Source organism: Lutra lutra, chromosome 9 (assembly GCF_902655055.1).
Source record: "Lutra lutra chromosome 9, mLutLut1.2, whole genome shotgun sequence".
NCBI classification, from domain to species: Eukaryota; Metazoa; Chordata; class Mammalia; order Carnivora; family Mustelidae; genus Lutra; species Lutra lutra.
In genome coordinates, this window is record NC_062286.1 from 77,533,850 (window position 1) to 77,547,461 (window position 13,612).

Below are 13,612 nucleotides of genomic sequence, written 5' to 3' on the forward strand. Positions count from 1 at the left end.
TACATTTATCTTGATGAGCCCTGAGCAATATAAGGAAGTGTTGAATCACTATACTGTACACTTGAAACTAATATAACTCTATGTTAACTACACTGGGATGAAAATGAAATAAATATAATCAGGAAATCCCAATCACAAAATAGGCAGATTAAAAACTGCATTAAGCCATGAAAAGGATGACAAAGAAGAAAGATCTATGAAATTAAAAAAAAAAAAAAAAAAAAAAAAAAAAAAGGAAAACAAACGTGAAAAGAAAACAAGATAATAAAGGATGCTTAATGGTTTTACTAAAATGTTTCACTTGGTACAAGAATGTAAGGTTGATTTTTATGATTTGCATTGCAAATAATATCTTAAATTGGGCACCAACTTCAGCATTTCAAATGTAAAAAATTTCAAACTCTGGAAACCTCACCATATCAACAAAATTCACCTTCCTCCTCTGCGACCACACCTCCCCCCACCCCCCACAAGGTACAGAGACATCCTCTACAGTATTAATGGAAGCTACAGTCACCGTATTGGCACCTGCTATTAAAATCAAATACCACATGGAGAAAAGGAGCACTGAAGAGATGCTGCTACATTATTACCTGAATCACAGTCACGATGCATAATCAAAAGCCCCACAGAATCCTTCCTTCTTATATTAATAATTAACACCTATGAGGCTCAAAACTGGGAAAAATTAGATTCAATTTAATGTCCTGTCATCACACACCCCACAAAAAAAATCACCACAGACCATTCCATGGAGAAGCAACCCACAGGACCACAGACAGGGCTGCTGGTCATTTTAAAGGTCAACCAGTCCGTATTAAGTCCTCTCATTCCGTGGCAAACACCCCCCAAGGCTTCCAAGGAGCACAAAGTACTGACAAAACATAATCCCCAAATGATCAGACTCATTATTTTAATGCCAACATTTAAAATTCAAAATTCAATTAACTTACTTTTCCAGATACAGAGTGACCAATGGGGAACTTAAGGCTGAGGAAGGTTTCGCTAACCCTAGTGTCATGATGGCTTCATGCAACCGTTTCACTGTTTCAGTTTCACCTCTTAGAGCTGCGCCATTTAGGATGTGGAAAAAGGACAAGACTGTTGCATCTTTGATAAGAACATCCTTCTCTTTCATCTCCTTTAGAATGTTAATAGCATCTACAATGAAGTAACACAAAAGACCTTAGGTAATTTCATGTAGGGAAAACAAACTGCTATTAAAACAGCATTTCAAGCCCAGCAGGAATGTAAATTCTAGTGTATAATGCCGATTTCAAGTTAATTACTACTTGCATTTCTAAACGAGACTACAATTATAAATCCACAATAGCATGGTTTTATCATTTCCCTGCAACTTTGACTACAAATTATAGATAGGGACTGTGTGCCCACTCTGCACCACATAACCCTGTACGGTCTGCCCTATAGCTGTAAGATCCTCCTAAATGGATGCTTTTATCGTTCAGAGCTAACATCTGCTAAATCACATCATTGTTTCTTCAGCAGATGGCTTGTCAGGAGGCCAGATAATAAAGATGTGTTTACACTGTATATACAGCCAGACTAATGGTCTGATACCGATAGGGCCTGTTTGCTATGTCGATACTAATTAGCCAAGCAGAGCCAATGAAAGCTTTCCAAAAGACTGCATGTTAATACATTAGATTCATTAAGCTTCATTAGGAAGGCAGAAACAAACATTTTAGGATATGGAATAAGTGCATTTTTATAATGTTGTTTTTAATTATTGCACAGACAAAATGTTTTGACCGCTTCACGAAAAGTGATTTTAGAAAAGCAGGCTAAACCTTATAAAGAGTTTTCTCTGTTAGAAAGACTTCCTAAAAAAAAAAAAAAATCCAACATTCAAATCAAGTATTTTCTCCACACATTTTTTCACTGTAAAAAATTTTTTAAAACATTCTCTAGAAATAAAAGGGAAGAAAGTAAGGCTAAAATAGGAATAAAACCCAATGAGAAATATAAGAAACAAGTAAAAGTAAGAAGATATGATCAAGCGTAAGTAATTAGGCTTAGCATTATCTCAACAATGAGCAAATTAGAGAGTGCATATCAGCTATACAATCAATGAGGTTTTCTCTGCAAACTTCTAAATAAAAACTTACTAAAGTATGTATTTTTGATCATGTTATTAAAAGTTAAGACAAAGACTACAGCAAAATTCATATTCTTAAAGGTTATGTTTATAGGTTTTATGTTCAGCCTTCAGACGTTCTTAAGCAAAAACAAAGCCATTAGTGCAGGCACATCAGCAAATTGTGCCATAAGTCATGATCTTCAAACTCAATCCAAACAGCAATGCTAATAAAAACTAGCTGTAGAAATGCAAAAAGCACTGAGCTGTGCAAATGTAAATGACAAGCTTGCCAATCCATTAAAACTAATGGCCTACACTGTCCATGCAGCTCTGGATGGATTCACATGCAAATTTGTATGCAAAGTGTTCAAGCACTTTGCAGGACATGATATACCATTAATATCAATTCGCATGTTACTCCAGTGGCAAGATACTTGCATCACACATTTCCTTTATGTGCAGAGGCTTACCTTGGAGCTTGCCATGTTTTCCCAATACTTTTACAAGGCCTACGTACTTGCCGATGTCAAGGACAGCAGATGAATCTAAACGGTCACTAAAAATTAAAGGCACATTTATATTGTGTTAAAAGTTGACTGTGAAAAGAACTGCAATAGCCATTTTATCTTTTTCAAAAACACATCAGTTGTTCTGAATTGTTATGAACATAGGCCTCTACGTTTCAGTGAAGGTGTATTTTTGAAGCCATATTCAAATGCACATACCATTATATTCAAAGCGACAAAAGAAGTAAAAATCTACCACTACACGTATATTGCATCACCCCATCTGCAAATGATAAAAATGAAGGAATTCTTTTGCTTCACAGCACTTTAGGTGATTCTAACTTTGTCATAAACGTTAAAATACTCCAAAGGACGTATTTTTAATTAGTAACTCTATAATGATGGGAAACTAAAGATACCTGAGAAATGGACAGAATGTTGTTCACACTATAGAGAAAGGGAAATGGTAAGCCTTATAAAATAGTTACCATCACCCCTTGTGTGATCTGCAGTTATATAGTCAATGGGGAAAAAACCTTGGCTTTAAGGGACAAGATGTCTTATCATACTTAAACAAAGACTCCTTGCTGAAAACAAGCCATAATTAATCAAAGGGAGGCATATTATGAAATTCTAAAAACACAGACAAAAAAGAATTTTTAAAAATTACATTCTGTAAGAGTAATATTCAATTTACATGATCCATCAAGGACTGTCTATCAGCATAAATGCTGATGATCTGCTTCAGTGCCAGGGTACTCACAATTCTTGTTTCAGGTTCAATGCATCTTCTGCATTATCATGTCGACAGCACAAATTTATTAAAGCGGCATAGCCACCAACAACCATGTCAGATTCATATTTTGCTTTCAATTCAAGAGCTTTTTGCATGTTCTAAGATAAAGGACAGAAGTAAAAAAGAAGTAAGAAATGACACAAAAGTAAAAATGAACAACCTCTAGGTTTAGCATTCAGAGTACAGGAAAGTTAATAGCGCTTTAAAAACAAATGGATCTATGTTATTAACTTCATCTTCCTCCTTTGTATTTTTATTCACCTTACAACAAGCAGGCAAAATATGTCTGTAGGGTTTAAAAGATTTGTTACATGTAATGCAAAAGAAGTTGCTGTGCCAAATTTGATATTTTAGCTTTGTAGGTATTATAAAAAAGACATCCAAATTAAATATGTACCAAGCCAGCCCCTACTCACAGTCCAATGCCATACACAGAAATATGTATCATGGCAAAGTTCCTCAGAGTTTAGTTTAATATCCTAGCAAAATGAAAGAATCTTTTAGAATTCAATAGTACTATGTTATAATCTTAAAGTCAGTTATGTTTTTTTCCCCTAAAAACACAGGCATACGACCAAATCATATTGAACCAGAAACTGAAAAAGTCTAGTGAAATACCACAAATTGCAGGCACACACTAAAATGAACACAAAGTACAGCTGGACGCCTGCTGAAAAAAGGCAAGAGACCCTTTATCTCAGAAAGAGCTTTTTTCCAGCAGGAAAATGGAATTTCAATCCCTGCATTAACAACCCAGTAATATTTGACTTGCAAATGACTACTGCATGTATCAGTTGCTTGACAATCTAGATATAAGAGACCGGAGCCATGGCTTGAAAGGACATTTGGCATGTATGATAAACCTATCACGGCTGTTACTATCATTCACTTTGCAGATTATCGTAAACAAACTACAGCAACCCGAAAACATGCCATTCAAGGTGTAGCTGAAAATTAGTTAACCTTTCATTTAATTGCATTCTTCACACACATGCCATATAATAATCAATTGTGAAAATCATAAATATTGTATTTGGCTTTGCTTACTTTTATCTATGAAGAATTTTTTTTTTTTTACCTTAATAGCACATTTAAAATATTTAAACAAATGTTACCTCTTCTGAACAAAGCGTTAGTATGAGTTGCTTTAGGACATCTCCTATAGGTTGATTTTCAGCTTTTAGTTTTTCAAGTGTAGACTCCAAAACAGATGATGGCAGCTGCGCAGTCTACAGGAACAGAAAGAAAAGGAAAGAAATTTACTACAAAAAGAAAATGCACCCCTTGTCACTGTTCCCTTTAAGCTGACCTTTCCTAGGTGTCATAAATGCTATCAAGGACATTAATCTGGGGATCTGTGGATGAACTCCAGGGATTTCTGAAGCTCCTGGGATACATACACAAATTTCTTAGATACTGCTGATTTGTCTGAGATAGGGAACAGAATAGCTGTTACCAACTTCTTAGATGTACCCTGATGACAAAAATGTTAGGAACCACTGGTTTTATAAAGACACAACCTAGAATTCTCTTTAAATGTGGTTATAGCATGCAGAATCTACTCAAAAATCTACTTACTTTTCGAGAGTCTATCTTCTCTCTTTCAACCAATATATTAACATCCTAAAATTGAGATTTAAATTAGAATTAGAAAATACACGGAAATATATATTAGCAAATGTCAAAAGCGAATTTCAAAACTTTCAGCTCATATTACTATTTTTCCATCTTCTCAAAATCTTCCAGAAATTCTATTCATACTTCATTAACCATGGTAATAAGTACTTAAAACATATCCTTCAATATATAAACAGTATTTATGAATCATCAATGAAAAGCTAGCATTTAATGGTTGTCATTTAAGTAAACTGTTTTTGGCTAAAAAGCATCATAGTTAAATACAATTTTAACATGCTTTTATATACAAATTAAGCATTTTTAAAAGTTGATTACTATTTCACACACACCTTAATCAATTCAGGAACATGATAGCTATCCAGTAGATTACGAATGCCTCTGTAGATATTTTCAGGAATTTTTACATTCTGTGCAAAGGGAAAGGAGGAAAAACAAAAAAACAAAAAAAGTCTGAGTTTTAGACAACCAAACTGAAATTTGTCTAACAGAAATTATCCCAGACATAATTTAAGTCTCCAACTCATGTATGTCATTGAGAAGTGGTCTGGTTGTACTTAAAAGCAGCAATTTCAAATCTAATAGATACATGTCAGACAGGACAGGCATTATATAGCAAAAAATGAAATGGTACCATCTCCTTCAGCTGATGGAAGTATTGTCTCAAACGCTCCTCCTTGGCCTGTACCTCTGAGTCACTCATGCTGTCAATCAAGTTATAAAGAAAATAGCCAACAGCTTCTATGGAAAAAAACAAGAGAAAGCATTCCACTAAAATTACTGAGACTGTCATGTTATCAAGATTAATTTATAAGAAATCATTTTGGTGTGAGATGTCACCCTGATGAGAGGCTCTGAAATGGCAACACTGATCACTGAGGCATAGAGATTATGTGGTTTGGGAGCACATATCTAACTGGTGAGTGAAAGGAATATTAATTATTTTCAGACCGAGTGACAGCTTTTCAGTACTGAATCTTACTTCAATCTATTTTTTTCCACCACTCTGTGACAGAAGTGGTCCTGCCCAAGGCCTTACCCCTTTTCTGTCCAAATCACGAGTAGGAAGAATAAATAAATGCCTTGTATACATTCCTGCACTAATTTTTTTGTGGGCAATATTTAGGGAACACATAAAATTAGAAACGACTGTCAAATGTTGAGTATAGAAAGTTAAATAATTTAATAAGCAGATACAGTAATCCTGTGGAGAGCTGCCTATTAGCCAATGAAAAACCAAGATTAACAAAGATGTTTTGTAACAACAGTAATTTTCCTATGCGTTCAAGCATAAAATGTATAGGGCCATGTGTTAATACCTAGGATAGAAAATCTGAACTTTCAAGAATGGTGCCTTCTTAAAGAAATCCATGTATTATTCTAGGCTTCATTATATGGAAAACAAAAATCATTAAATGTCAAAATAATGTATTTTGGATAATAAATTATATTTAAGTGGGAAAAACCTAAAGATCTCTTTTACTATTTTATACATTTAAAATTAACTATACCTCCAAAACATTAAAATAACAAACACTAAGAATGACTGGTCTTTAAGCCTATTTTCACATGTGCTGTAAAGAAGCAATTCATCAGTGTCTAACCAGAAAAAAGCCTCCAACCCTGTCTTTAAAAACAATTTACAGTGATAAAACTGAACACCTCAGAAATCTCAAAATGTTGTGGTTATCAATATAAAGATTTATAACCAAATGTTTTCAAATTTCACTTTCAAAAAGAAAATGTTTACTGCTGTAATCCTTCTAGCCCATCATTACACAGAAGAATGGATTTGTGGATAAGTTACAATCATCGAAATTGAAACGCTACCCGTTGGTCCTGGAGGCTCCTGGCAATAACGTCCATCCTTATACAACAGTTCTGTTATCTGGTAAGACAGAAAATGCACGCATTGCAGCAAGAGAAGCAAACAAGAACAAATACAATCTGAAATTGAATTCTTGAAATAATAAAGCCTCTCCCCAGTAAGGTATTATTCTATATCACAGTAATTCAGCAATACCCCCACCTGCCAAGGAAATTGTTTCGTTTTTAAACAATAGGTTTGTCTTTAAAAACAAAAAACAAACCCACGTTGAAGGAAAACTCAATGTTTCATTAAATGTCCCTAAGAAACCCTCTAAATGGATTTGTTTATAGATTGTTTTAAATAAACTGTTATAAACGGGAAATAGCTTTTAGGAATTATCAACCAGTATTATTTCTCATTGTGTTGTTTTGGTCTTCCTGAAACTGGACCAGTTTCCTCCTTTCAAATGAAATATTACAGAAATAATAAAGTAAAACTGGTTGGATCACTAAATAGCTTAATTTTTTTTTAGTTTTTTTTTCCCCCAATGACATTTTCCCAGTTATTTTAATGGCATTAAAATCAAAGGGGTGAAAAGCTCTCATGTGCTTGTTCTCACAGATTCCTATCAGTTGAATGCACAAATACTAAGACATACATAACACATATTCTTCAACATTAATTCTGCTGGCAAATATTTAACTAAAGGAATCCAAATATGTATTTTGTGATGAAAATGATTACAAAACCTACAGTACTGGCCTGTAACTTTTGAACACAATATCTGACATCCTTGGTCTGAAGACAGTAATAATGGAAACATATGGCTCTTTTCCAAAGTCACATGAGTTAGAATACACATACTTTATGTATATTCCACGACTGAACTTGCTCTTAAAATAGTGCCTAGCACATATTTAAAGTGTTAACAACTCAAAATGCAATTACTTCTACTACTATTAATTTGCTAATACAGAAAATTAGGCAAAATTGACCATATCCCACTTCACTCCACCATGAAAATCATGCTGGACAATTCAAAGGATAGTTAAGGTAGAAAGTACTCAAAAACAAAGCAAAATGAAAAAAATTCTCATTTACAAACTGTTTTTTAACCAACACAGATATGTTTAGAAAGCAGAAAATACATTATACCAGAAGTTACAACCATACAATAGATCTAAGATAGCTACATTTAATACCAAATTTTGAACAAAAACACATTTTATGAATAAACCAATAAAAAAAATATTTTTAGTAAAAAAAAAAAACCCCACTTCTAAATACACATTTCCCAATCATAAATTATAACTGTGTAGTTTGACTGGCAGTGTAATACTTAAAACAGAATTCAGTGAAATTTAGATCTTAAAAAATATTTAAATTGGGAATTCCAGTTAATAATGTACATCTATTTTATTTAGCTACAACTATTTCTTGCAATTTAGCATTAGGGTAATTGTACTTCCTGCATAAAGACAGTTAATGTCTTAAAAAAAATAGCAGTTTAAAATTGATCTATATTTCATCTCTATATAGACAAATATGTATGTGTATATTTTAGTTATTAGATCTATAAATCAAATTTCAGTGCAATAATGTTAACAGCTTATGAAGAAGGATCACTTCAATAATAAATTTCATGCTCTAGGAAGACAGTTTTAAAACTACCAATTTCAAGATCTAAAGTCATTAATTTAAAATAGCACATCACAAATGTATGAGAGTATTACAACTTTGGCTCTCAATAGCTTTTTATACATCACCTTAGGAACTGCAGAATTAGGAGTACTTACCTTGCTCCAAAGATTTATATCCATAGACCTGCAGAGGGCAGCAAAGGATTAAAAATAAATACAGAGGTTTTAAAAACCATTTTAAGTTAAAACACACTAGCAATGATTATTTGCAATGCATACAGATCCAACTCATAAAATAAGTAAGTAAATATTCCCAAAGTTAAGCTGAATTTTCAGGACAAGGTAATTTAGAAAGGCTGATTCTTACTTTGAACCATCAAAATTAAAGATTAGTATGGACAGGAATCAGTCAGACCCCTATCTTTGGGTCCAAGTTTGACAGCAGGATATGTACATACTCTAAAAGCATCTGCTCAGAGACTGCTTATTATTTCTAATGGTAAAGATAGAACCCATAAAATGGAAAAATTGAACATCTTCACTAGGTGATCAGAATTAACATCACTGGGGCGCCTGGGTGGCTCAGTGGGTTAAGCCGCTGCCTTCGGCTCGGGTCATGATCTCAGGGTCCTGGGATCGAGCCCCGCATGGGGCTCTCTGCTCGGCGGGGAGCCTGCTTCCTCCTCTCTCTCTGCCTGCCTCTCTGCCTGCTTGTGATCTCTCTCTGTCAAATAAATAAATAAAATCTTTAAAAAAAAAAAAAAAAAAAGAATTAACATCACTAATGAGACACTGATGAACACTTTTTTTTTTTTTAAGATTTAACTCCCTGAGGACAGAATATCTATCACTGCTATGGTATTCCAGGTAGTAATGGTCTTAATCAAGAGGAACCATCGTAAGGAACATTCTATAAACTAACTGGCCTACATTCCCCCAAAATGTTAATGTCATAAAAGACAAAAGCTGAAAAAGTGTTCCATACTAGAGAAAATTAAAGCTAAAAGACAACTAACATCCTTCCCTAAAGTAGATTTCAGAAAGGAGGGGAGGAAAGACAAAAAAAGAAAAAAATTTTTGATAAAGTTAGAACAAAAAGCTATAGAAGGCAAAAATATTCCATCAATGCTAAATTTCCTGAATTTGTTAACTGTGCTGTGGTTGTGTAAGAATATCCTTGTTCTGGAGTGGAGCCTCTGGCTGGCTCAGTAGAGCATGGAACTGTTCTAAGTTCAATTCCCAGATTTGGGGTACAGATTACTTAAAAATAAAACCTTATAAAGAAAAAAAAAAAAAACGGAATATCCTTGTTCTGTAGAATTGCATACTGCCATATTTAAAGGTAAAAGTTCATTATACATGCAGCCCAAGCCCAGAGAGTTAAAAAAAAAAATTATGTGCATGTATATATATGGAATGATAGATGGGTAGATTCATTCATTAATAGTGATGTGCCAAAATGCTAGAAGTTAGTAAATGGGGTCTTTTAGAATTCTCTGTGCCACTCTTGTAATTTTCTGTAAATCTCAAAATTATTTCAAAGAAAGCAGAAAGAATGGCTCACCCAAACTGTTCCTATTTAAATGAAAAGCCATTTATAAAACAGGATAACCAGTGAACTCTGGTCTTATACTACTCCCAACCTTAGTAAATTTAATGTAAGTTCTGTATATTTATTTATTTAACATCTACTTATTTTGATTTGAGAGAGAGTGAGCTTATGTGGATGGGGCGGGGAGGGGGGAGCGATACAGAGGGAGATGGAGAGAGAAACTGAAGACGACTCCACGCAGAGCACAGAGCCTGACAAAGGGCTAGATCTCAGGTCTCTGACATCACGACGTAAAGCCGAAACCAAGAGTCAGATGTTTAACCAACTGTGACATCCAGGTACCCCATATAAGCTCTTTATATTTAATTCAAATATGTCACCTACTTTAAAAAGACTATGTGTTTTGGGGTGACTGGGTGGCTCAGTCGTTAAGTGTCTGCCTTTGGCTCAGGTCATGGTCCCAGGGTCCTGGGATAGAGCCCCGCATCGGGCTCCCTGCCTAGGAGGGAAGCCTAATTCTCCATCTCCCAACTCCCTCTGCTTGTGTTGACTCTATTGCTGTGTTTCTGTCAAATAAATAAAATCTTAAAAAAAAAAAAAAAAAAAAGAGGCTACATGTTTGTTTGTTTGTTTTAAAGATTTTATTTATTTGACACACAGAGAGAGAAATCACAAGCAGGCAGAGAGGCAGGCAGAGAGAGAGAGAGAGGAGGAAACAGGCTCCCTGCTCAGCAGAGAGCCCGATGCGGGGCTCGATCCCAGGACCCTGAGATCATGACCCAAGCCGAAGGCAGAGGCTTTAACCCACTGAGCCACCCAGGCGCCCCAAGGCTACGTGTTTTAATGGTAATTTTATAATGTAAATGTAATATAATTGATTAAAACTTATAGAATAGGGGCGCCTGGGTGGCTCAGTGGGTTAAGCCTCTGCCTTTGGCTCGGGTCATGGTCTCAGGGTCCTGGGATTGAGCCCTGCATCGGGCACTCTGCTGAGCAGGGAGCCTGCTTCCCTCTCTCTCTGCCTACTTGTGATCTATCAAATAAATAAATAAAATCTTAAGAAAAAAAAACTTATAGAATATATTACATATATTTATTTATATTATAAAACGTCCACAAAATCTATAAGCCTTTATAAACCTGTACCCTTATAGGCCTTTTTAGGCCTTATAGGCCTTTTAAAACTTGAGGTTGGGCAGCTTTGAGTGGACCGAATTTTGGTACAGTGAGTTAACAAGGCACTTATTTTTATTTTAAATGGGGGTGCTTGGCTGGGTGAGTGGGCAGAGCACACAACTCTTAATCTTGGTGTGGTAAGTTTGAGCCCCATGTTGGGAGTAGAGATTACTTAAAAAAATTTTTTTTCAGAATGAACTACCAACACATGCAACAACCTGGACGGATTTCAGGGTCATTATGCTAAGTAAAAAAAGGCAGTCTCAAAACATGACATACTTTATGAATCGAATTATAAATATCTTTGCAAAATAACAAAATCATATAAATGGAAAATTAATTAGTGGTTGCCACAGCTTACAGGAGGAATGGAGAAGTAGGAAGACTATAGAGGGTCACAAGGGGGGTATGTGTAGTGATAGAATAGTTCTTTATCCTCACTGAGGTGGTATTACAAAGCTATACATGTAATAAAAGTCAGAACTACATATACATACACCTTGTGCCAATGTAAAATTCCTGGTTCTGATAATGTACTATAGTTAAGTAATATGTAACCAGTGAAGGAAAACAGGACACAGAGGGTCTATGTGCATTTTTGAAACTTCCTGTGATTTTTTTTTAAGAGCACTTTTTTTTTTTAAAGATTTTATTTATTTATTTGACAGACAGAGATCACAAGTAGTCACAGAGGCAGGCAGAGAGGTGGGGGGAAGCAGGCTCCCTGCCGAGCAGAGAGCCCGATGCGGGGTTCGATCCCAGGACCCCGGGATCATGACCTGAGCCAAAGGCAGAGGCTTTAACCCACTGAGCCACCCAGGCGCCCCAAACTTCCTGTGATTTTATAATTATTTCAAAATAAAAAATTCAAACATGTTCCATGCCCCTGTGGAATCCTCTTCCTTATGATGAAATCATCCTCCCACTGAGGCACATTAAGAAAAAGTTTTGAAAAAGAAAATGGATTCTTATCTATAGGTGGGGAAAAAATGTTTATGAAACCCCATGCTTGGTATAGTGTTTATTTTGATTTGAGAAAAACTTTTTGAGAAATCATTTAACAGAAGAAATGATAAACTGACCTAAAAAAAAATTACAGCTCAGGGCTTTGACAGAAAACAATCTCTCAATTATTACAAGCTTTCATCCCACCCATCTATTGATTACAGAGCAGACTCCTCTGACTACTTGACATTTCTATATATAAAAATAAAAGAAAAAAACTTTTTTTTTTAAATTTTGCCAAATAGTAAGTGAAAAGTGAGAACTCAAGACATGAGGATAAAATGCTGTGCAGTGAACAGTAAGATACAGTAAAAGTCTATATTGAGGGGCGCCTGGGTGGCTCAGTGGATTGGGTCACTGCCTTCGGCTCAGGTCATGATCCCAGGGTCCTGGGATCGAGCCCCGCATCAGGCTCTCTGCTCTGTGGAGAGCCTACTTCCTCCTCTCTCTCTGCCTGCCTCTCGCTGACTTGTGATCTCTGTCTGTCAAATAAATAAATAAAATAAATCTTAAAAAAAAAAAAAAAAGTCTATATTGATAAAAAATAAGACATCTTTTTTGACCAGGCTAGGAGCAGCTTTAATTCCAAGGAATTTTTTTTTTAAGATTTTATTTATTTGACAGAGAGAGATCACAGTATGCAGAAAAGCAGGCAGAGAGAGAGGGGGAGGCAGGATCCCTGCTGAGCAGAACCCACAATGCGGGGCTCAATGCCAGGACTTTGGGATCATGACCTGAGCTGAAGGCATAGGCTTAACTGACTGAGCCACCTAGGCACCCCAATTCCAAGGAATCTTTTTTTTTTAAAGATTTTATTTATTTACTTGACAGAGAGAGAAAGAGAGACAGATCACAAGTAGGCAGAGAGTCAGGCAGAGAGAGAGAGGAGGAAGCAGGCTCCCCGCCGAGCAGAGAGCCCAATGTGGGGCTCGATCTCAGGACCCTGAGATCCTGACCTGAGCCGAAGGCAGAGGCTTTAACCCACTGAGCCACCCAGACACCCCCCAATTCCAAGGAATCTTAATCTATAGGTGCCTACCACATCTAAGAGGGAGGAGAAGTGAAATCAGAGTTTGCAAGCAAGAGGCTAATACCCCAAAGTTCACAGTATTAAGTGGCAAGACATACTGGTTTGTTAGCTTGTGGTATCATTAGGAAGGTGATCTTAGGGGCACCTGGGTGGCTCAGTGGGTTAAGCCTCTGCCTTCGGCTCAGGTCATAATCTCAGGGTTCTGGGATCGAGCCCCGCATCAGGCTCTCTGCTCAGCGGGGAGCCTGCTTCCTCCTCTCTGCCTACTTGTGATCTCTATCTGTCAAATAAATAAATAAAATCTTTAAAAAAAAAAAAAAAAGGGAAGGTGATCTTAATTACTGTTAATTCTATGTGATAT

The 13,612-nt window shown here is 35.8% G+C and overlaps 1 protein-coding gene across 1 annotated transcript in view; it reads right to left on the minus strand.

Annotated features, from left to right (window-relative positions):
* The window catches only part of LRPPRC (leucine rich pentatricopeptide repeat containing), a 105,622-nt gene that overhangs the window by 49,625 nt on the left and 42,385 nt on the right, over positions 1 to 13,612 (minus strand). The window contains exons 15-23 of the mRNA XM_047744610.1: positions 8,645 to 8,672; positions 6,869 to 6,926; positions 5,673 to 5,779; positions 5,371 to 5,448; positions 4,982 to 5,026; positions 4,519 to 4,632; positions 3,371 to 3,501; positions 2,572 to 2,657; positions 954 to 1,161 (exon numbers count right to left, since the gene is read on the minus strand). Of these exons, the coding sequence (XP_047600566.1) occupies positions 954 to 1,161; positions 2,572 to 2,657; positions 3,371 to 3,501; positions 4,519 to 4,632; positions 4,982 to 5,026; positions 5,371 to 5,448; positions 5,673 to 5,779; positions 6,869 to 6,926; positions 8,645 to 8,672 (855 nt within the window). The remainder of the gene's footprint in view (positions 1 to 953; positions 1,162 to 2,571; positions 2,658 to 3,370; positions 3,502 to 4,518; positions 4,633 to 4,981; positions 5,027 to 5,370; positions 5,449 to 5,672; positions 5,780 to 6,868; positions 6,927 to 8,644; positions 8,673 to 13,612) is intronic.